The sequence below is a fragment of the Drosophila montana genome, unplaced genomic scaffold, assembly GCF_035044405.1.
Source record: "Drosophila montana isolate Dmon_TW-CO22-7 unplaced genomic scaffold, ASM3504440v1 contig_3200_1, whole genome shotgun sequence".
Classification (NCBI taxonomy): Eukaryota; Metazoa; Arthropoda; class Insecta; order Diptera; family Drosophilidae; genus Drosophila; species Drosophila montana.
In genome coordinates this window covers 4774329-4797804 of record NW_026998080.1, presented here as the reverse complement: position 1 = coordinate 4797804, position 23476 = coordinate 4774329, and the positions used below count along the sequence as shown (strand labels likewise).

At 37.6% G+C, this 23476-nt stretch overlaps 3 protein-coding genes across 3 annotated transcripts in view; all 3 read left to right on the top strand.

Annotated features, from left to right (window-relative positions):
* The first annotated feature begins 7590 nt into the window (after nucleotides 1–7590).
* Nucleotides 7591–23476, top strand: part of a (arc) — a 54768-nt gene continuing 38882 nt past the window's right edge. Inside the window, exons 1-2 of the mRNA XM_064686813.1 lie at nucleotides 7591–7706; nucleotides 9260–9562. The gene's annotated coding sequence lies outside the window, so the exon portion shown is untranslated. The remainder of the gene's footprint in view (nucleotides 7707–9259; nucleotides 9563–23476) is intronic.
* On the top strand, nucleotides 10539–11035 carry LOC135431958 (ribonuclease kappa). Its single transcript, XM_064687387.1, has one exon. It carries the CDS (start codon nucleotides 10636–10638, stop codon nucleotides 10960–10962), a length of 327 nt encoding a protein of 108 aa, XP_064543457.1. The 5' UTR covers nucleotides 10539–10635; the 3' UTR covers nucleotides 10963–11035.
* On the top strand, nucleotides 12826–14426 carry gom (gomdanji). The gene is made up of 3 exons (XM_064686812.1): nucleotides 12826–12992; nucleotides 13059–13285; nucleotides 13370–14426. The coding sequence occupies exons 2-3, from the start codon at nucleotides 13240–13242 to the stop codon at nucleotides 14068–14070; spliced, it is 747 nt and encodes a 248-aa protein (XP_064542882.1). The 5' UTR covers nucleotides 12826–12992; nucleotides 13059–13239; the 3' UTR covers nucleotides 14071–14426.

Below are 23476 nucleotides of genomic sequence, written 5' to 3'. Positions count from 1 at the left end.
ATCACATTTTAATTGTTTAAATAATATGAAGATGTTGCAGTTAAAATCGGGAGATAAAAATAAAAAAGACTGGGCAAATCGACCCGCTATGGCGCACATGTGTTAGGTCGAGCTGCGATGGTGACGCAGCAGTTATTTGGCTGCGGCACTCGAGCTGAAGCCGAAGCTGAACCTGAAGCCTCCTCGCGAGTGGCATGGGCAACACCATGAGACAGATAGACACCTGTGCTCGCAGTTCATGCATAAATCATGCCAGAAGAATGTGATTTATGTGAAATCTATTAGCAAATATTAAGTCAATATAACAATTGTGAGTACCAGACTGTGACCAATGCCTGTACGCCTGTTTTTAAAGTTTATAAATAAAAGATTTTATGCCTGCCCCAGTTTTGGACAGCGTGAAAATTGCTTTCAACTGCCGCGTGCGAAAAGTGGGTGACTATTTTCCTAGAGCTGGAAAAACATCGATATCTGATACCACCGATGTTTTCGATTGCTTTTAAGCAAAACGTCGATTGTATCGAATTTATTATTTCCAATACAAATGATGTCTTCAGGTCTTGCGGCTTTCCGCATCCGACCGTGTTGATTGGAATTTTTGAGATTTTTTTTTTTCCAAGAAAGCCAAAATAAAAATTAATCCATTTAAAATTATTTTATTTGTGGTGGGAAAACCCCGAAAATATCGATGGTTCCAAAAAAATCATCGATAGTTCTCAAAACACCAAATACATCGATAGTCCCATCGCCTGTTTTGCAGTTCTATATTTTTCGCCCGCTTTTAGTTTTAATTTATGCCAACTGGTCAGTCAACTGGCCAGAGAAGGGTTGTAAAATCAGATGCCAAATTGCCCATTGCCAGTCAACAACAGGCGCACCATAAGGCGTCTCCCAGTTGCTTTATTTAGAGCTAACAAAACGACGCATTTGGCAATCGGGCGGCGCGCGCACCAAATTAGTGCAAAATGCTTTAGATTTAGACTCCGACTCAGACTCAGACGACGAATACTACGAGCACGACGTTGAAGCCTAATTAACCATTGCATGAAAAGCAAATCCAAGGCGCAGCCGCGCTTTTTGGTTTGTCATTGCCCAATGCGAAGAATTTTTTTTTTTTTTTTATTTTTTTTTGTGGTTTGTTTTGCCGGCGAATGCCATGAATTTTTCACAAAATGCATCGAATGCGCATGTTCCACGCTGCGTATGCGTATTTTCGACTCACTCGAATTCAATTAATTAACGCAGCACTGAATTTGAATTGCAAAGCCACAAAGCTGAGAAGCTGGAAATCTGACGCGACAATGTCCAAAAATGACGCTCAGTTGATTAAACAAAACAGCTCTCGTAAATATCGATTAGAATTCCGTTTAGTGTCTGCCGGACCTCACGATCTCCTGGAAATGTGGATGGCAATAAAAATCAATCAATTTATATCAGGATCACATTTAAAATTGGTAAGTAAAGTATTTTGTTTTTTCATGTTGGTCAAACATCAATTTATCCTGTGTATAGGATTTTTTTTTTAATTTTTATTATTATTTTAATATTTTTTTTATCTAATAACAACTTAAAACTTGAATAATTCACACAAGTTGTTGGCTTGATAATTTGCTGCATGAAATGGAGTTGAAGTAAGATAAATATTTAAAAGTTTATTTAATATTTTATACTTTACTTTAAAGTTCGTGCTTTTCTTTTATCCAATTACGACTTTGAAACTCTTTGAGTTTGGACAGGAAAAGAATATCTTAAAACCAAGCAGATATGATTAAAATTTCAACTCTATCCAACTCGAAATTGCAACAAACATTTTTTAACTTAAATTTTGGTCGATCCTATGGCATTGCCTGCTGCTGGTCTTTAAATTGAGGGATTATTTTGCAGAGAAGACAGATAGACCTGGCTATTATTTTATATATTTCATAAATAAGTCGAGGTATAAATATATCTCTCAAGGGATACAAATTGAAGATTATCGATTTCGTTGGAAGGATGGGAGATAGATTATTATTAGATAGATAGATATAGATAGATAACTTGAACTAAGTCTGTTTAAGATAAGCACAAGAAACTTCCTGTTAAATTGGTTGCCCAAATCCTAGACTAGATCGACCAGGCTGTTTATACAGATCAAGGATAAGTACATTTTGTGTTATACCCTGTTTAGGCCATTTCAATAGCTACAGGGTATACAAGCCATCTCTCATCTTGCGAGCTAGCCACAATTATATTTTCGCCGTTTGCAATAAAAACGCGCGTAGCATTTATGACATTTGCTGGCTGCAAGAATTAATGAATGAATCAATGAAATGGAGCTGCTGCTGCTGCTGGCAAAACTGTTAATTGGTTAACTGCAGCTGGCAAACAAATAAAAAACGCGACAAAGTCAAAAAAGTGTTGCCAAAGACATCGACGATTCGAGCGGCGGCTGTTTGCATTTGGCAATCCGTGACTGGTCCCAGTCCCAGTGATAGTTTCCATCGTGAGCTGATGATGGTCTTGGCTTCTCAATGCGTAGACTGCTACTACCTGGCCAAAGTGGGTCAATAGTGCCGGCCGGCCAGTTTTGGGAATTCATTTTTTGGCAAGCGAAAGACTGCTTTGCCCAAAAATTGTATATCTTTAATAAGTGTGTTGGGCTCTTGGGTTAAATGTCATATTTAAAGCATACATCGAATCTCCTAAATCACCTTTAAGCCCAAAGCGACGTTCCCCTGCTTCCCCTACTTTCTTCAACACCTCCACATGTCTTGGCAAAAGTCAATTTCCTATTTCCTTTTGATCGACAACATCAAGAGTCTTAGGTACTATAAGATCTAGGGCAACTAAATTTATTTGTAGATTTTAGCACAGTTTTATCACATGTTTGTTAGTGACTTTTTGCCAAGTAGACCTCATCGAAGTTTTTCTGCCCATTGATATAATCGATTGTCTACCTCATTCCTACCTAATCCCATTATAATATTGCATTATTCAACAGATCTCTCAAAAGAAATTTAGTTGAAATCTTTCTATGTTTAATTTGAACGATCACGAAAATATTCATAACCCCAACCTTAGAATGATTTTTCTATAGTTTATCAAGAAGGAAAGGTGATCTTTGCCAGGCCGAAGTTTTTATACCCTTCGAGACTATCTGCTGCCTGCATCAGGTACAATCTGTAGAATTCTTCACGACAAAATCCTTAAAACTGAGAGACTAGGAATAGACGGACGGACATGGATCTGTCGAATCGACTAGTAATACTGAGCAAGAATTAAAAAGTAAATGCCCGTTTACCTAAATTATTGTCCAAGATAATGTTATTTCTACTTTCGGTTAGATAGCACACCAGAATATTACATAAATTAAACCCAAGTTCAAGTTTAACATTTTTCAATATTTTTGGGGACTGAATTCTAGTTTTATTATACTAAACCGGTAAAAGATTAAGAAAAATGCAATGCCAGATTTAAAATAAAAAAGTACACAGCAAAATTTATATTTGCAGCTGGTTTGAATTCTTAAAATCTCAAAAGTATTGCATACTTTTCGGATGTTCACAAAAATGCAGCAGTATAAGAGAGGAATAAAGAAGAGAGCAATTAAATCAAATACATTTTACCGAATTTGAAATAAAATAATAATATTAAAAAAAACTTTAAAGGTTGTTTTCAGCCTCTGACTTTTATAAATATGCTAATAAATTATTTAATTTAATCATCTGCTTTGTTGAGCATGTGCACGTAGATATTAAAAAAAATGTGGCAGACTTTTAGGCGAACATTAAAATATAAGTAGACTCGAATTAAAAATAATTAAATTTCGTTTAACACGTATTACGACTTACGTCAAAAAGCGCGCAACCTCTTTAGTATATTGTTAAATAAAACAAGAACAGGAGTCTCAAATCAAGATCGTTTCAGGACCTTTTGCAAATACGACTCCTCTGTAGCCGCCTTAGAGTCCTCCGACAGCCTTATGCAAACAAGCCGCTTTTGATCCCATTGTCCGCGATAACCCCTGATGACCCAACCGGGCTTTGCCTAACATCATCTAATCTAAATTTGTAGCTTGAGCGTTGTTCACCAATCAGTCAGTCACTCAATCAGTCAATCAGTCAGTCAGTCAGTCAGTCAGTCAGTCAGTCAGTCAAGACAAACAGTTTTATATAGAGAGACTTTACAATATTCGGGATCCCCATTTCATTTTGATATGTCGTCGCAAAACTGTCTCTAAATTGCATTCTACAGTAAATTGCTATATTTAAATTTAGATCAAAGCGTTTGCCAAGTACCCCCGCACCCCCGCACACACCCCCGCACACCCACAGTTCAATTTGAGTTGGTGTGAAATTTGAAAAGGGGATGGCCCTCAGATTCGCCGGGTCGTTTGCCAACAGCTCCAGCCAGGTGGATGTGCACTGACCTTAAAAAACATTTTTAGACGCGGCTCTCGCAACAATTGAAGGATGTGAGATTGAAGGGAAAGCCTGGAATATTGATTTTAACGTTTTAAAAATAGAGTTGAGTTGAAGGCTGCCAAGAACTGGTGCAGAATCTGTTGCCACTATAAAACAACGCACATACTTGTATATGTATGTATGTGCTTAGGTGTATTTAATAATGCGTGTGTGTGTACAGTTGGAAGTTGAAGTTACCTAATAACTTAAAACCCCAAGCAGCTTTTGTGGTCATAATTCGTCTTGGCCAACACCGTGGCGTTGGCCCCATCGTTGACGATGGCAGCCAAACAGAAACAGAACCCTCAGGCCCAGGCCCAGGCCCAGGCCAAAGACTCAGTCAAAAGGAGTGTCGCGAGCTGTTTGTTGTTGTTGTTGTTGTTGCAATAGTATTGACATTATTGATGGAAATTCTTTTGTGTGTAACAAAAATAAATAAATAAAAAAACAACAATAAGAAAGGAAAAGCAAGTTGTTCTCCATATGTCGACTGCTCGAATACCCTAAAAAACATTTCTTACAATAATGAGCTATTCAAAATAAAAAAAAATTGAAAAATGTTGATATTGTTTAATTGAACATTTTAAAAAAATGTCAGAGACAAGGCTCGAACCTTGGTCCTTTGACATGGCAAACCACCTTTCTCTTTGTAGGGTTCGAATCCTTGCTAAAAACGGATCTGATTGGATTCTAATACGAAATGCTTATTTATTAGAAAAGAACTAATCGAGCAGAAAAATAAAAAAAAATTAAATTGTTAAATAAAATTTAAATACAAAATGTAGGTGCACAGACAACCTGATCTGCTTGCATTCAAAAATTTGGAATGCCCAAAAACTTGCCGCCGGCAAAGTGTATTAATAGAATACGCGACTCTGGGGCTGTTTACTCTTTCTTAGGCAGCAAATGAAAGCCCGACGTGTCGCGTATGTGGACAGGTGCATGTCAGTGTGTTGCACTACGTCTTTCTGTCTGTGTGTGTGTGTGTGTGTGCGCGTGTGTGTGTCTGTTTGTCTCCGTTTTCGTTTACCAACCGTCTGTTTCGAATGCAACCCAGGCTCATGGGCCAGACTCAGAGATCGAGACGTCGAGTGCGTGTGCCCCAGCCAAACAGTTATGCAAATCATGAGCGGGGCCCCCGTTTTCTCAAATTTCCCCTCTCCCACCAGCCGCACACTTCCACTGCTGTCTGCACCTCGAGCAAAAGCTTTTTGGTGTGAGTGTGCATGCGTCTGTGTGTGCGTGTGCATGCGTGCGTCTGTGCGCGTGCGTCTGTGTGCGTCTGTGTGTGTGTGTGTGTATTTAGCGCCTAATACCCAAGTTTATGTCGCTTAATTATAGCCTTTAAGCAGCCGCTGTTTAACATGCTAATCGCCGGAGTGCTTATGCGTCTCCTCCTGCACATTTCAGCGGCTGTATCAAATGACCAGCTTTGGCCTTAAGACGACAACCGCCACTCGAGGCTCTAATCATGGGACATGGCTTTTGGGTGGCTGGAAATTCAAGTAGCTTGGGAGCGGAAATCCGCCAACAGCTGCGCCCTTTAAGAAGATCACATCTCACATATACATACATATATATATTTATTTTGCCAGCTAAATGGCCCATAAGTTGGCTATTTATGCAAATGGCTGTTGCAAATATGGCCAGAAATCAAAAAGTAATTCATGCTAACCAGCAATGGGCGTAACTGCTGCCCATTGTTCGATCACACCTGTTTTATGGCTTTGGCTAGCTGCTTGGTGTTGTCGGCCAAAATTAGCGGACACAGTTCTGCTTTTAATGATCGCAAAATAGCTTCAAGCACTACCGATTAATTTGCCGTAAAAGCTGAGCTTTAATTGCTTGGTTAATTTGGCAAACAGGAAATCTGTGGCAAGACCCGTCAACAAATTAAATATGGACAATTAGCCGCCTACAACTTAAATATATGTAAAATCAAGTTATGGTGAAAATTCATTTTCCTCACTTCATTTTTAGGTTCAATAAATAAATTTTTTATATGTAGGCATATATACAATATCCAATCCCTGGCGTTCTAGGGACGTAAATCGAGTTCAGAGGTAATAAACCGACTGCGTGATACTCTTTCACAGTCCAATAACAGCTTAAGACAAGCAACCTTCAAGGTGCCCATCCTATCAGGAGTCTAAGAAACAGATCCTTTGCCCAAATACTCCCCCGCAACACTAATAACCACGCCCCCTCTAGGGCGGCGCCTGATGCATTAGCTACACAAAACCTAATTCAACAAAATCCAAAATTAATTAAGTTCACAAAAAACACACAAAAGGCGCATAAGGCAACGGAGACGTTGAAAGACTTTTAAAAATAAAATAAAATTATACATTAAATCTACATTAAATCAAAATGAAAAAGAGTTTTCAATGATTTTTGAGGTCGAAGCACTCCGTTTCCAAATTTTGCTTCTTCATTAGAACGGCTTCAAACCTATTTCTAATATCTCTGCAAAATATAATTTTGGGGGTTAGAAGTACTTGATGTATATTTAAATTTCTTTTGGATTTGTAATGTGTAATCGGTCTAGCAGCAAATTAATTTTTGTCATCACATTTTTTTTGTTTTTTTAGAAATTTTGAGTTTTTGTATATATTGCTTTATTTCTAGCCTTAGCATGGTAATAACATTTTATGTGAGCGTGTCACAGCAGGTAGCTTCGTGTCAGGCGACGCACACTTGTTGAGCATAAGCATGTTGCTCTCTGAGCGCAAAATCAATTTTTACTTAGCGCAAAATGTTAAGTTAACAGCGGCCTGTAAATACATAAAAAAAATAATTTCTAACAGTTAGTTGAATAAAACATTTATAGATTAAATTTTTGAAATTAAACTATTTTGTATGCTGGTTTGCCAGCAATTAGGACAAAATAAAAAAAATATATTTAAAAAAAAATATATTAACAAGTCTTTTTTAATGATTTTAAAATTATTATTATTAATAATTTTAAAAAATATAACTGTGGCTTTAGCATATAATTAATATTATATTCCAATTCTTGTAATAGATATTCTTGAAATCGCAGCTGGTCAGCTAATTGTGAAGTCCAGAACTCCAAATACCTCGCCAACATGCAAGCGCCAAACAACATTGAAGTCTCTCCAATGTTTTGCGCTCACTAGTTTTATTCCAGCAGCGAACGTGGAGCAAGTTGGTTGTGTCGCGCTTCGTTTCGGTATCTCTCTCTGCTTCTGGTTCAATTTCGTGTTTTGCTTGGCTCTTGTGCAGCCAGTCTGCTTCAATACGGTACCTACGCCAAGCTCTGATTCAAAGTCGTGCGCGCTCTCGTGTGTTTGTGTGTGTGTGTGTGTGCGTTTCAACAAGTGTTTCAGTAACAGAATGCGAAACAAATGAAAGAAGCAGCAACAAGCAAATGACAACAACAACAACAACCACAACAACAACTAAAGCAACATGAGCAACAGTGGCATCTTATCAGAAAATACAATAAAATAAAAAAAAAAATAAATAAAAATAACTTGATGTGCATTTTCTGCTATTTCGTTGAAAGCAAAATAATAATAATAAATAAAAAGTGCTGAAAGTGCAGTCTTTTGCGGGCTAACAGAATTATTTGTTTTGATAATTCGTCGACTCTGGCGGAATTTCTCGAAAGACGCCGACCGATAACTGAGCCAAGGAGCCAAACCAGACGCCAGAAGTCAACAACTGCAGAGAATCGAGTCTCATGTCAATAAATGTATAAATAATTGAAAAGTTATTGTTATACCAAAAGCGCATATAAATATCTGTTGCATATTTCATAAATAACCACACAACGAGCTGAATGTGAAGGTACATTAATAACAACAACAACAACAACAACAACAACAACAACAATAATCGTTTGTGAAACATGAGCGAAAAGAATGCATGTTATGCAATAAAATACCTTTTAGTGGTTGTCCTCCAATAACTGCGGCTGGCTTTTGATTGATATGTGATTACGAGTCATGTAAAATGAGAAACGACCCGCCAAGTTCGAATCCAAGTGCCCTAATGTCAAGGTTTTGGGTGGTTTCTGCCATATCTGACTTGACCTCCATTTGTGCATTATGAAAAAGGCTTTCAGTCTGCAATTGCCGATAATTATTAACAGCCGATTAACAGCCGAGTCGATCTAGCCATGTATGTATGAACGCAAGGATCTCAGAACCTATAAGAGCTAGAGACTTGAAATTTTGGCTGTAGGGTTTCCTAGTGCTCGCGCAGATTGAATTTGTTTCCGATATTCGATAACTTGCCCCGTTTCCAATCAATCGATCAAAATCGATATCGAAATCCTGTTTTTTGGGCAATTTCGGCAAATAATATGAGCAAGAGTCACCAAACTTGACATGTAGCTTCTAGAATAGTATCTTTCATTTTATACCTATCGCCTGTTGGAAGAAGAGGGTTCAGGGTATCCCCTAGTCGGGAGCTCCCGACTAGAACCTCTGACTTGGGTTCGTTTATATGAGTAATAGCCGCAGACTTTTTCTTAGAAAATGAGCAAGTAATGTTAAATAAGGAAGTCGATAATATTTTTACCAAAAACAACTTAAATAAAAGTATAGTATAGGTATAATATTTGAGCACAAAAGAAAAAATGTCCATGGTGTATATATGTATTTATGCATAGATATAAATTATAAAGTAATGTTGCTCATTCTCTAAAAAGATTTGTATTTTTTTTGTTAACTTGTTTTATATGTAAAAGCTTCCCTCTCCCCAAGTCGAACTATTCTGAAACCAAGCTCTAGAGTGTTCAATATAACCGATTAATGGCTTTTGCTAATTGAAGCTTTTACGCATTTCAGCAAAAAAAAACAGTCTAAAGCTTTGCGACCCATAAAACTAACGACAACATAAAACGTGCTGTAAACAAAAACAACAAAAAGAAAAACAACAACAACAATATAAACACAAAAAAACTTAAAAAAAAAAAGGCTTAGCAACTGCAAAAACGACTTACGAATTTTCACAACTTTATGTTTGTAACGGATTTTTGAGGCACTTTGCAAAAAAAAACAAAATTTTTTTTTGATTGCCGTTTTTTGCTTTGCTACCCGTTTTGGAGATTTTGGTAGCGAAGCTCCATTTTATGCGCTGCTTGGAAAAGGGTGAGTTCTTTTTTAATGTTACCCAATAATATTCTAGTTGTTAAGAATAGTTCCATACAAAGAAAGCTCTCTCTAGGAATAGTTCCATATGTATATAGCTCTCTCTAGGAAAATATCCATTTCTAAATAGCTCTAAGGGAAAAGCAACATTCAATAATTTCCTATAGTAATATTTGACTTTTTTAATGTGTGTTTTTTTTTTTCATAGACAATTTAACATTAAGTCATGGGGCAATAATGCTTATAATATTGAAGAAAAGAGCGTGTATAAATTTCGATCTCAACTTTCAGATTAATAGAGCTTTAATAGATCTCTTGTCTTTAGTTTCTAAACTATAACTGGAAGTCAATATTTTAACCCCCGAAATTACAAATACAAAGTCGGTACATAAGCATAGTTGTAAATTTCTTAAAAAGCATTCATCCTGTTTTTTTTTTTTATCGGAAATAATGTCTAGTAGGGCTTATCTAATTTTGGGAGCAGTCATTTATTGCAAACTTTAAAATTATTTTAATAAGTCAAAAGTAATTTGAAATAACAGCCTATAATTGAAAAAAGTGTAAAGTACTCAGCAAAGATATTAATCAATTTGTGAGGTCTGCACTCTTGGCACTTTTAACTGAACTGAACTGCCACTAATAGCTGTCAGACAACTGTTGGAGTCTCCAGAATTGGAAACCAATTCAGTATTCGTTCAAAGTGTGTGTGTGTTCGGGTTGAACAACCCGAAACAAACCGAAGCGTCAAACGCAAACGCAACCGCAACCGCAACCGAAAGCGAGTGGCAAAGTTGATGTGTGTATGTACTCGAAGTACTCGTTGCAGGTGCCGGTGCGATTGCAGTTGCTGGGGCACATGAACTTCACAATCTGGCCGGCGAGATCTAATGTCATTAAATTCGCACAAGGTTAGATGTGAGCTACGAAACCAACTTTTCATTTCATGTGGTTCTCGCAACTGTCTCTGACTCTGATTTGCTTTAGCCGTCACACGAAGTATCGATATTAATACAAAACCTTTACACTTAATCAACTTTGATGTTTGGCAAGAGGAAAGAAGGAACACGTCTGGAATGCCTTGCGTTTGCGGAAAGAAGTGCTCACTGCTGTGCCTGTTCATCAGCATCTGGGCCATTTTCCAGCTGCTGCTGATGGGAATGTCCTACTCGATGCACTCGTTGGCCTTTCTAAAGTCTCTGCCGCTGAAGGATCACTACAATAGCTTAAAGGAGTTCCGAACTGAGGCTGATCGCGCCTTCGGGGAGCTCGCCATACGCTGCTATGTTACGGCCGTACTCTATGCTTGCTTTGCGTTCATCTCCTACATCTGTTTTTGTTTAAGGAATAGGCGGCTAGCTGCGACAAGGAATCCGAATCAACATCACAAGCGGAAAGCCTGATACTCTGCAAATGCATATACTATATACATATATATATTTTGTAGACGTCATAAAGCAATGCCACAGCACTCAACTTTGCGATCAAGTTATTTTCACCTTTCTTCCACAACAGCGCCCACATCCACACCCTCACCCACTTCCTCACCCACGTCTACGCCCACGCCCACGCCTACGTCCACGCCCACTTCAGTTAGAGAGTCAACTGCAGCAGGGAAACAAGTTTGTTGACCGCATTCTCGACTGACGTGATTAGCTTCTCTTTAGCTTCTTTATCTGGTTAAGCTACGACGAACTACTTTTGCCTGTCCGTCCGTCCGTCCGTCCCTCCTTCCGTCCGTCCGTCCGTTTGTCGAGTCTTTATTATGCATTCGCTTCAACTAACAATTTTGACAAGTTTCTTGTTGCTTGGCACCGCACGTGACACCTTTGTGGATTTGTACTTTGGGCGTCATAAATTTCCATGAAATTTTTCGATGCTCTCCAACATGCTAATTAGTCTGGGCCCAGTCTCGTCTCTCGGTCTCTGGGGCTGCTCTGCTGAGCTATCTTTTAGAGATAAGTTCTGTAAACCGTTGTGTAAATTATTGTACACGTTTTACTAGTTGTTCTCGGCCAGTTATTCTTTCTTTGTTATCACTCCAAATGGAGTTTGTTTCAAATTTGTCGTACGTTTACCAGAAACATGTTCTGTGCACGGGCTCGGGGTCAAATAAATGAGCTTGTCCAGCTCTATGGAACATTTCACTAAAGCTTTTCCCCAGCTGTTGCCCAGCTATAACACGTTTTAGTATATTCAAGAAAAGTTCTATTTAAAGTGTATTTCAAATGAATAATAATAGTAATTTGCTTAAGTCGGAAGAAAGTATATATTTGGTCATGTCTGTCGATCATTTAGAGCTGGAAGAATATATTTATATATCAAAGTGTTTTTGATTTAAATCGAACATTACTTGAACCAGATTTGTGTGTATGTTCTCGTGTACTTTAAACATATTAAGAAAAATGCACTGTCTCCCATTCACACACAAAATTGAAGGCTGTTTTAATATATTGAAATATATTTATCTTGCAGAGATTTCTCATTTTTATACCCTGAAAATGGGTATTATGTGTTTGTGCAAATGTATGTAACAGGCAGAAAGAAGCATCTCCGACCCCATAAAGTATATATATTCTTGATCAGCATCAATAGCCGAGTCGATCTAGCCATGTCCGTCTGTCCGTCCGTCCGCCTGTCTGTCCGTCCGTATGTATGAACGCAGGGATCTCATAACCTATAAGAGCTAGAGACTTCCAATTTTGGCTGTAGGGTTTCCTAGTGCCCGCGCAGATCGAGCTTTTTCCGATATTCGATAACATTCCCCGTTTCCAAGTAATCGTTTAAAATCGATATCGAAATCCTGTTTTTTGAGCAATTTCGGCAAATTATATGAGCTAGAATCACCAAACTTGACATTTAGCTTCTAGAATAATATATATATCTATCAAGTATCTTTCATTTTGTATCTATCGACTGTCGGAAGAAGAGGTTGCAGGGCATCCCCTAGTCAGGAGCTCCCGACTAGAACCTCTTACTTGTTTTAATATTTAAGGTATATCTTATTAAACTAGACTTTAAACATATTAAGTATACTTCACTGTTTGCCATTCGCACTCAAAATTAAAGGCTTTGCTTTGGTATATTGAAATATATTTACCAATTTTATATTAAAGGTATATCTTATGAAAATAGACAAAGTATTGAGTCGCGAATTTGTCTATACATCATCTTTGTTTTAGACAAACGTTTTATCTTTTCGTTTTCATTCAAACTGACACCAAATATAATTGTAACCAAGTAGTCCGTCTGCCGAAAATGCTAAGGAATCAAGAACGTGGAGCTTTTGAATAAAAAATTGGAAAATCACGTTGTATTAGTATCGATTTTATGCACAATTTCGCAACTTTGAGAGCCATACAAGTTGCATATACCTTGGATTCGAATTGATTCCTGTAGTGTGGAAATTAGAAGAGAACTCGCATTCGATATTGTGAGTACATTCAGAGTTTTCATATTTTGTGCAATGCTTTTCAATACATACGACATGTTTTCACAGAAGCAAAACAAAACAACAACATATCGAGATATTTCGAAAAGAAAACCAGAAAACGAAGCAGCTTTTGAGAAAATTTTTGTCAAACCCGGACAACTATATTTTTGTCAGTCACACCCATAATAATAATAATAATCAAATTCTACGCTTAACAATCAAAAGTCGTCGAGGGGACAGAACAAATATGTCCAGACTTCTGATGGCCGCCCCATCGCGGCTGTCCCGTGAGAGTAAGTATTATCCATTATTATTTTCGCGAGCTATTTCAAAATTTGTATGCTAACCACATCCGGGTGCAACAATCCCAACTGCAGTACGCACCAATCGATTGAACGGTTTTGTGAACATAACGCGACAAATGGCCGGCAAGACACCGACCAAGTCGGCGGCATCCACTTGTCCGGCACCGGAGCCGCCGAAGTTGAAGCCCGGCTACTTTCCCAGCGGCGGAACACATGCCGTGTTCAGCGATCTGCCCAAGCCGGAGGGCGACTTTATGCAGGCATGGTCCGCCAAGAACTCCAAGTACAATATGGTTATGCTGAGCGGAATATTGGCCTTGGTTGGCAGCATTGTCCTGGTCGCGACCTCGGATAATATGCCTCTGTTTGCCAATGTGCCCGACTATCCGTACACCGAGGACGAGATGGAGGAGTTTGAGGTGGAGGAGCAGCGCCGGCAGGAGGAGAAGGAGGAGCGCGAGCAGCTTCATCAGGATTTGGTCGAGGCCAAGGAACTGAAAATTCGACGTCGCAAGGCCAAGGATGCCATGGCCCGTGAGGTGGAGCTAATGCAAAAGGATATGGATGAGGGCGTCGACGATGGTGAAATGGCTGAGCTTGTCCAGCTGACACAGGAGCGCGAAGAGTTCGAGAGCTGGGAAAAGGAGGAAATGAAGCGCCTCGAGGAGAAAGAAAAGGAACGCGACAAAATCAAAAAGGAAAAGGAAAAGGCCAGACAAGAGCAGCTAAAGCAAATCGAAAAGGATCGAAAGGAGCGCCAAAAAGCCAACTAACTTCCACTCGCAATCCATGTAAACACAACAACACGCACGTTCTCATGTTCCACAGCAACAAAGCATAGATTATTTTGTTGGCCCAATAACTTAATTCCACTTGCTTCCAACACTTAACAACAGCAAAGAACCAAAAGCACCAAAACTCCAAAAATAAATGTAAACGAAACAGGGAACAAAACCAAATAACACAAACAACACAACAGCAATATAGTAGACAAAATTAACAATAGTTAATTAATTTATTTAATTAACTCACCAATTTCATATGCTTTGGAAAATGGTTAAGAATAAATATTGTCATTGTCTGTATGAAAGTTTCGATATTTTCATACATCATACATCCGCTCAACAAATATTGATTTTAAAATAGCTTTTTTTCTTTTTTGTGTTTATTACTAATTGAAGTTCCCATAAGTTCCCATATATAAATTCTGTACGTTTTTTATTGCATGAATATGAAATTGATTAATTTTAAAAAAGATGCTCTAGTCGGGAGTTTCCGACTAGAGGATACCCTGAACCCTCTTCGATAGCTATAAAATGAAAGATACTTGATATGTATATACTATTCTAGATAAAAGATACTATTCTATAAGCTACATGTCAAACTTTACTCTAGCTCTTAAAACATAAAAGAACGCACAATTCAGTATTTCGATATCGATTTTAATCGATTGCTCGGCAACGGAGCAAGCTATCGATTATCGCTAGATCGACTTGGCTATAAAATGAAAGATACTTGATATGTATATACTTATCTGTAAGCTACATGTCAAACTTTACTCTAGCTCTTAAAGCATAAAAGATTTACTCCCAAAACAGTATTTCGATATCGATTTTAATCGATTGCTTGCCAACGGAGCAAGCTATCGATTATCGCTAGATCGACTTGGCTATTGCTATTGCTGATCAAGAATTTATATACTTTATGGGGTCGGAGATTTTTCCTTCTGCTTGTAACATACTTTTGCACAAATACATTATACCCCTTTTAGCCATTTTCAATGGGTATAAAAACTAATGACTTGCAAAAATATTGGAAATACATGAATTTGTATGCGGTCTATTTGGGGAAGACAAAAGAATCCTGAATACGCTCTGACCGCATTTTCATTCAATGATCTGCTCACATTTTCCACTGCAAGTGGCCAGCTCTGTTTTGTTCTGACCCAAATGGGGCGATCGCCAGCCAAGTGGTTAACGGCTGTGACGGGGTCTATGGATATATAGCATATAGCTGCAACAACGGATTCCTCTATGGCATTAGCGTGCCAGGCAAGAGAGAGAAAGAGAGAGAGAGAGAGAGTCGAACAAAGGAAATGGCTCATTGCATGTAATCAGCGCACTTGCCGCATTGCCAACTAAATTGTATCTCATAGATAACGAAAGCACAGCACGAATATTCCAATTGGAAGCAGAAGCATAAAGAGCCCAGCCACTGTTCCAATTGCCCAAACAACGGACACATGTTGTCAGGCTAATAAAATAATGCTCTGTGTCTCGGGGCACTCGAGTCGGCAACAGCAATCTATTAAATGCGATTCGCAACTGCAACTGGATACTGCGAATGCGTATATGTATCTGCAACTGCGTATGTATCTGTATCTATATCTTTTGCGCTAAGTGTGCTGGCTGTGCGCACATAATGAATCACAATCGTCGTCAGTTAAGCTCGGCTTATCATTAATCAAATTAGCTGCAGCAGCAGCAACAACAACAACAACAACAACAACAAAGCACTTGCTGCTCGTCTGTCTACTGCAGTCGCAGTCGCAGCACAGTGGGTGATAGGCGATGCTCATCATCATTAATGCTTGAAAATGGAAAATGGAAAAGGCAGCTCGACAAAATGGAGCGGCAAATGAACTCTGAATGTGAATTAAAGCGTAACTAACGCAAATGATTTGAGGCTGACGTCAAAATATTTTAGCCGCAAGCCAAACTAAAATGATCTATTTAGAAACCGATTTTTTTCTTTAATATATGTAGGTTTTTCTTATAATGCATTAGTCAGCAAACCAAAAGCAAGTCGAAAATGCATTTATCCATGACAAATATTCCATATACATTCTTTTTTTGGTTTAAATTGTCTATTAGCTGGAAGACTCTGTGTGGTTAAATAAATGTGACCAACTTTGTCGTATTTGCAAAAAGAAATAAACTAAAATATCGTAAAGAAGATAACATTAAATATTATAAAGCTGAATTCGAGTATGGAAATCCGGAAAAAGCGGATAGAATCCACGAATACTGTACTATTTTGAATACCTTGAGATATCATGCTATAGAAACGCTACCCTATAAGAAGGGTGTTTTTTTGGAAAGATAAAGTACATTTTATTATTTATAAAGTATCGTCCCATTTTTGTCCTATGCTGGAAGATCTATTGTGTACTTGGCACGCCTCTCGGCCCGCCTTAAAAGATGGGCAAGAAGATGACTTCGAATCATTAACCCCATCGTACTATTGACTGTGTACTTGTGTAGGTGCGACACAATCTACCTAAACATATTTTGAAAAACTAAAAATCGTTTAACTTGAAAAATAATCTGAAATATAGGTTAATCTGCTAAGGCAAGGTTTAAATAAATAAGCTAATAAAAAAGTTATTTACGTTAACGTGTCATCTTCTTCGATTACAATTAAAGAGTTGATCTTTTCATAATTTACAATTTACGACCACTGTGCACTGTGCCCACATTCGCAGCAGCTGAATGTTGAAACTAGCCTTCCGTGTGATTTATCATATGCATTCTCTATGCGATATATTCGAGAACCCGCCGCCTTTAATACTGTCACACTGTCACACTGTCGCCCTGTCGCCCGAAGTCGGTCGTGTTTGCTCCTCTGCCTTTTATAATGCATTTATGCTGCAATTTGTTTGAATTAGCGCTCGGATCGTGAGCGCTTAGCGCGACGCATGTCGCTTTATTTGGGGCGTGTGTCGCTATCTGTATCTGTAACTGTATCAGTATCTGCAGATGTATCTACATCTGTATGTGTATCTGTAGCTGTATCTACATCTGTATGTGTATCTGTATCTGTATCAGTATCAGTATCAGTATCGGTATCTGTATCTGTATCTGTATCTGTATCTGTATCTGTATCTGTATCTGTATCTGTATCTGTATCTGTATCTGTATCAGTATCTGTATCAGTATCTGTAGATGTATCTGTATCTGTATCTGTATCTATATCTATATCTATATCTATATCTATATCTATATCTATATCTATATCTATATCTATATCTATATCTATATCTGCATCTGCATCTGCATCTGCATCTGCATCTGCATCTGCATCTGCATCTGCATCTGCATCTGCATCTGTATCTGTATCTGTATCTGTATCTGTATCTGTATCTGTATCTGTATCTGTATCTGTATCTGTATCTGTATCTGTATCTGTATCTGTATCTGTATCTGTATCTGTATCTGTATCTGTATCTGTATCTGTATCTGTATCTGTATCTGTATCTGTATCTGTATCTGTATCTGTATCTGTATCTGTATCTGTATCTGTATCTGTATCTGTATCTGTATCTGTATCTGTATCTGTATCTGTATCTGTATCTGTATCTGTATCTGTATCTGTATCTATATCTATATCTATATCTATATCTATATCTATATCTATATCTATATCTATATCTATATCTATATCTATATCTATATCTATATCTATATCTATATCTATTTCTATATCTATATCTATATCTATATATGTATCTGTATCTGTATCTATATCTATATCTATATCTATATCTATATATATCTATATCTATATCTATATCTATATCTATATCTATATCTGCATCTGTATTTGTATCTGTATCTGTATCTGTATCTGTATCTGTATCTGTATCTGTATCTGTATCTGTATCTGTATCTGTATCTGTATCTGTATCTGTATCTGTATCTGTATCTGTATCTGTATCTGTATCTGTATCTGTATCTGTATCTGTATCTGTATCTGTATCTGTATCTGTATCTGTATCTGTATCTGTATCTGTATCTGTATCTGTATCTGTATCTGTATCTGTATCTGTATCTGTATCTGTATCTGTATCTGTATCTGTATCTGTATCTGTATTTGTATCAGTATCAGTATCAGTATCTGTATCTGTATGTGTACCTGTGCTTGATTATTAAACCGTATCTCATGCATCTCGACTGAGCTAGTTTTAAGTAAAAGTAGCTGACTAGCCGTTGCAACACCCATCGAATGCTTCCGGGTAAAGATCTCTTTGTGTCTACCAAATATTTTCTCTTTGACGTGTATCTATGCGACTTACAGCCATGCAGCTCTTATCTCGCCAACTGGCCGAGCTTATCTCTGGCCGCATGTAAATATTTGCATCGGTGGCTGTTATTGGTGTTTATTATGTTGTGGCTCTGGCTGTGGCTGATAAGGTTGGTAAGGTGGCATACCATTTATAAGGTGGGATGCTGATGCCTTTCCGTCTGCCTGCCACCTGCCACCTGCCACAAGGTGTAACAAAAGAGCTGCGGCCGCCTTGGAAATGTTTCGTTATAGTAATTGCAGTTGTGCGATGTTGTTGGACTGCATTTCATTTTCAATAGGTTGCTTCTGTTACTGTTAGTGTTTGTGCTTCGCCATTTCCCAGGCCAGCTAAGGCACATTCCACAGATGCTCAGACTGCGACTGAAGCTGCATCCAACGCCAAGGCACTAACAACTAAAGCAAATATACTCCAGAAGTTATTCGAGAGAAACACGTTTCTTAGAGAATAGATTTCGATTTTGAGCACAAATAGAGTACGAACAGCAGAACATAAGTCGGTGGAAATGGGCCTTACCTAATCAGACTATTGTATTTGGAGAGCATGGAACTAATTGTTGAAAATATCTGCAACTTGTGGAGAGCTTCATAGTCAGCTTTATCTTGTTTAAAAACATATAGAAGAGACATTTCCGACCTTATAAGCTATATATATGTTACTATTTAATATGGAAAGCCGTTCGACAATTTCTTAGCCAACTTTTTTGCATTCCAAGACCCAACTTGGCGATTTTGAATCTTATGACATTTTGTTTTCTAAGAGATCCTGATCAAGCCCAGCAATTGCGATCAATTACTATTCTCCTCATAATATCATATAGCTCCTAAAGCGAAGCAAAAAATAGGTCTAAAACCCTTTCTACAAGCTTCTTTTCCACTCTTTATTGTCATTTAATCAATTTTTGCCATTTGAATTTCCGTTTCCTGTTATTCCGAAAACACTTTACAGTATCAATATTTTACTGTGCCAGATAGCTTAACAAATGTTATTTTTTTCTCAAAGTCAGCTTCTGGCTTTCTTTTTAATTGCATTCAGTTCTAGAAAATCGAAGTATTCATCCGATAAATACATATACTGCAGCACTTTACCCATAATTGCACTTGGCTGCAGCTGCTCCCAGCACAATTCCAGCTCGTATTCCCAAGTTCCCGTCCAATTGCCAGTCATGTTTACCTTTGCAGGTGATCAGCGCAAGTTGCCACACTTCTGCCATGGATTTGAAGATGGCCCTACAAGATTCTCTAGCCATGAAGTCTGTGCTTAGACCCTAATAATGTGCCAAGCGTTTGCAGACTTTCGCCTCGGAGCGGAGCCCAGAAGAGATTTTAGCTAGCCAATAATTTCAACTCTCACTCAAAAGGTGATTAAAGAAGCTCTGTGAAATGTGTGTTTAATGGACGAAAAATGTACGCTAATTATGCAAATTGAGCAGCATTGAGCAGCATGCTATACGATACAAGTTTTCGCCTCGAGGCAGTCGAATCGAATCGCTTCGAATCGAATCGAATGGTGGACGAGAGCCAAAGCGTGCCAAAGCAGAGTTCTGTTAATATTGAGGTCTCGGCTATAACAATTCTAGCGCTTCGTATCTGCCAGATACAAAACAGCAGTGGGTCAATTCTCCATGCTCTACTCTCGCCGGCAATCAATTTGCCAAGAGCCGTTCGGACAGCGGTTCGTACGATTTGTTCTAGCCGCGAAGCCTTCTCTGCGCTTCTCTCCACTTCTCTCCACTTCTCTTCGCTTCTCTGCGCTTTGAGTTGGCGTGCAGCTCACGTAGCACGTCCCGCTACGGGCTCGGGTCTGCGGCTGAGTCATATTGCAGTCATAATAATAAGCATTTCTCTAGTTACTTTGTGTACTTTCTATGTACGCCGAGCACTCGACTTGTTGTTCAGAGTTTTTAATTAATTTTTAATAAACTCGCGCGCATTTCATTGACTTATGGGCTGACTTCTGAGCAGCTCGGAGCTCAGAGCTCGACGCATTCATTATTAATTTTCCTTCGTTTTTTTTGGGCAACTCGCGGGCGGCAGAGGCCTCTGGCTCGGGTTGCCTTTGTCCAATTTGTTGGCTGGTCATCATCAAATTTTTATTATTGTAAAACAAGTCCACACAGTCGGCACAGTGGAACTTCTTGCCCAAAAGCGAGTTTCATTGTTAAGAATCTTCACTCTAAACGAAATGCTTAAATGTTTTGTTGAGTCATCCGATCCAATTGTTTCTTCTAACTGGCCGAATGCTTTGTGCACAGTTCGAACCTATTTGGAGAATCTTTCACGTTCTTTACAATTTGTATTGTAATCGAGTTTTACAGTCTCAAATATTTGATTTTTGAAAATATTTTGTATACATTCCCATTTTGTATTAGTTTGTACATAAATACGATTAAATACGCACCCGCTCGAAAATTCACGCATATTATCGGAAAATGCGCGGAAACTGTAATATATACAACCTTTTTGTTTTTTCATTCAACACACTTAAAGTTATCTCTACATCAAGTATTAATTTAGTGAGTCGGTAAAGGGCTCCAAACTCAGCTGCCAAGTATACTGGGCAAAGCCGGGTAATATTGCGAGTCTGACATAAAGAGAGCATAAACATTTTACTAATTATACTTATACTTTGAGCATTTGTAAAGTGAAATGAAAAATATTAAAGCGTAATTTAAGTTGATTAAATTAAGTTCTTTAGCGTTTATTTTGTTAGTTTAAAATACGTTCCGAATATTTTTGCGCTATTTAGATTTCAATTCAGTTGCACTTTTTTCTTTTCTTAGTTCAAACAGAGCTTTTAGTTTGCTTGAGTAACGCTCTTGCCCCACTGTGCATCTTTGTTATAAAGTTAACTTATACTATAATGTACGTATATGTCGGCTCGGATATATATATGAGATACATGTGAATTAATAAATTATTGCATTAAATTGTTATGTTGGTCCTGCTGCCGCCCCGGGGGCGTAAACGATTTGTCTTTGGTTAATTTTTGGGCCTTCTTAGTCGAAGTACCGCTAAGTCTGTCTGGCAGCTGGCCAGGCCCGAATCTGTCAGCCATATATCAGCTGTGTGCGGGCCAAAAAAAAAAAGAATGCAGACCACTTGAGTCGGGGCCTCTCTTAATAAAGTAATTAAAGTCATGACACTGGATGCATTTTTAAAGGCCAAAAAAATAATTGGGTCGAGGTGGGCGAGGATTTGGGAGGCATACAACAATTTCTATTTGTTGGCTTTTCTTTTGATATGTTTCGCCAGATAATAAGCAATAAATTGTTAATTTTCACTTAATTTCATTGACTGCAACGTAACACGAAAATTTATTTAATTCCAGCGAAAGCTCAAAATATGAGATGTTCATTTTATTTATTTCCTTTTTGTTGGTTTAATTGCTGGCTTTATGGCTTTTAGATATATACAATTGTTATTGTTGCTCGTTGTCGGCGCTTTTTGCAAGCTGTTAAATGTTTTACTTTCGCTCTTGTTTTAATTGCCGCCTGCTCAACCTAATCATGACATTGTTAATGGATATTTATGATGCCCACCAGCAGACACATTACCAAATCTCTTCAGCTGATGCCCAGCTAATGGTCACGTTAATGTGACCACAGAAGAGCGTGTGAACCCCATTACAAAATAACAAGCACCCGTGTCGCAAAGTCTCCACACATTTTCCGCGGCCTTCGCTTTAAAATGGCCAAATTCCACGACTGAGTATCGTTTTACCTGTCGCGTTCGCCAGGTGTGACAATCGACGTAGTTCAAGTTCAAATTTCAATCATTTTTGTGCTGAATTGCATATAAATATCGTATGCTTTGACTTGAAAGTATATTTCAGTCAACGGACAATTCTCGCTAGAGGAGCGTGGATTCAGGCTCTAATCAGAGGCTTGTGTATAAATTAAGTATGTTTTAATATGACTAATACTAGTTATAATAATACAATTAATTATGATGCCAATAATAATAATAAAATGGGAATATTTGAATTCAATTATGTTAAATTTAATTTAATTAAATTTAAGTATGTTTTAATTTTAATTCGGTTTAGTCAAATTTAATTTAATTAAAGTATGTTTTAAAATAACTAATACTAGTTGTAGGTTAATTAAAATTTGATGCCAATAATAATTTGGGAACATATGAATTCAATTACGTTAAATTTAATTAAATGAAATTACGTTTTAATTTATAATAATAAAATTAATTATGATGCCAATAATAATAATAATAATAATATGGAAATATTTGAATTTAATTATGTTAAATTTAATTAAATTAAATTAATGTATGTTTTAATATGACTAATACCAGTTGTAGTTAAATTAATTATGATGCCAATAATAATACTAAGGGAATATTTGAATACAATTATGTTAAATTTAATTAAATTAAAGTATATTTTAATATAACTAATACCAGTTGTAGTTATATGGAATATGGAAATATTTGCATTGAATTATGTTGATTTTCAACCAGAACTGGAAAAATATAATTATTAATTATTAAAAATTAAATTTATTCATGTCACTTGCAGTTTCTACTTAAATTCGGTTTACTTTTGAGCTACTTTTCGGTAGCTGCCGCTGCAAATGTGCTTTTGCAACAAGTTGCTTTAATCCATGCTCCAGTAAATTGTTTCCATTTAATTGCAATGCCAGCGGCTCTTTGCCCCACTCCTCGGTTAATTGCAGCTGTCAGCGTTTTGCGGGTTGAAAACATTTTTAGCAATCGCTTTACGGGAAAAATTGTTTTTATTTTAATGTGCGGCAAAAACAGCTTCGGTTCGGTCAGTTAGTCGCTTCTTTTGCTTGCGCTACGAAAATTGGGTCAGCAGAATGTTGACAAGGAAATGTGTTAATGATAGTGAATGGCGTAATTAACAAGAAATTTTTTAAATGCCGTCCGCATGCCAAAAACGTCGGTTATATGACAGTTGACGAGGACCGCAAGGTAGACAGGAAATTGCGGGAATACCTCACGTGCCCAAAGCCAAAGTTTTCAGAAAAAACACACGTCAAATTAAATATTATAGAAATCGTTAATTAAACAATAACAAAAATAGATTCAAATTTGTTTTATTTTGACTAAGATCTTTAG

What these genes read in the sequence shown, in the direction of transcription:
- LOC135431958 (XM_064687387.1), top strand. Translation starts at nt 10,636, where the DNA reads ATGCCTTGCGTTTGCGGAAAGAAGTGCTCACTGCTGTGCCTGTTCATC.
- gom (XM_064686812.1), top strand. Translation starts at nt 13,240, where the DNA reads ATGTCCAGACTTCTGATGGCCGCCCCATCGCGGCTGTCCCGTGAGA. An exon ending in ATCGCGGCTGTCCCGTGAGA is followed by an intron (nt 13,286 to 13,369) that starts GTAAGTATTATC and finishes TCCCAACTGCAG; the next exon opens with TACGCACCAATCGATTGAAC.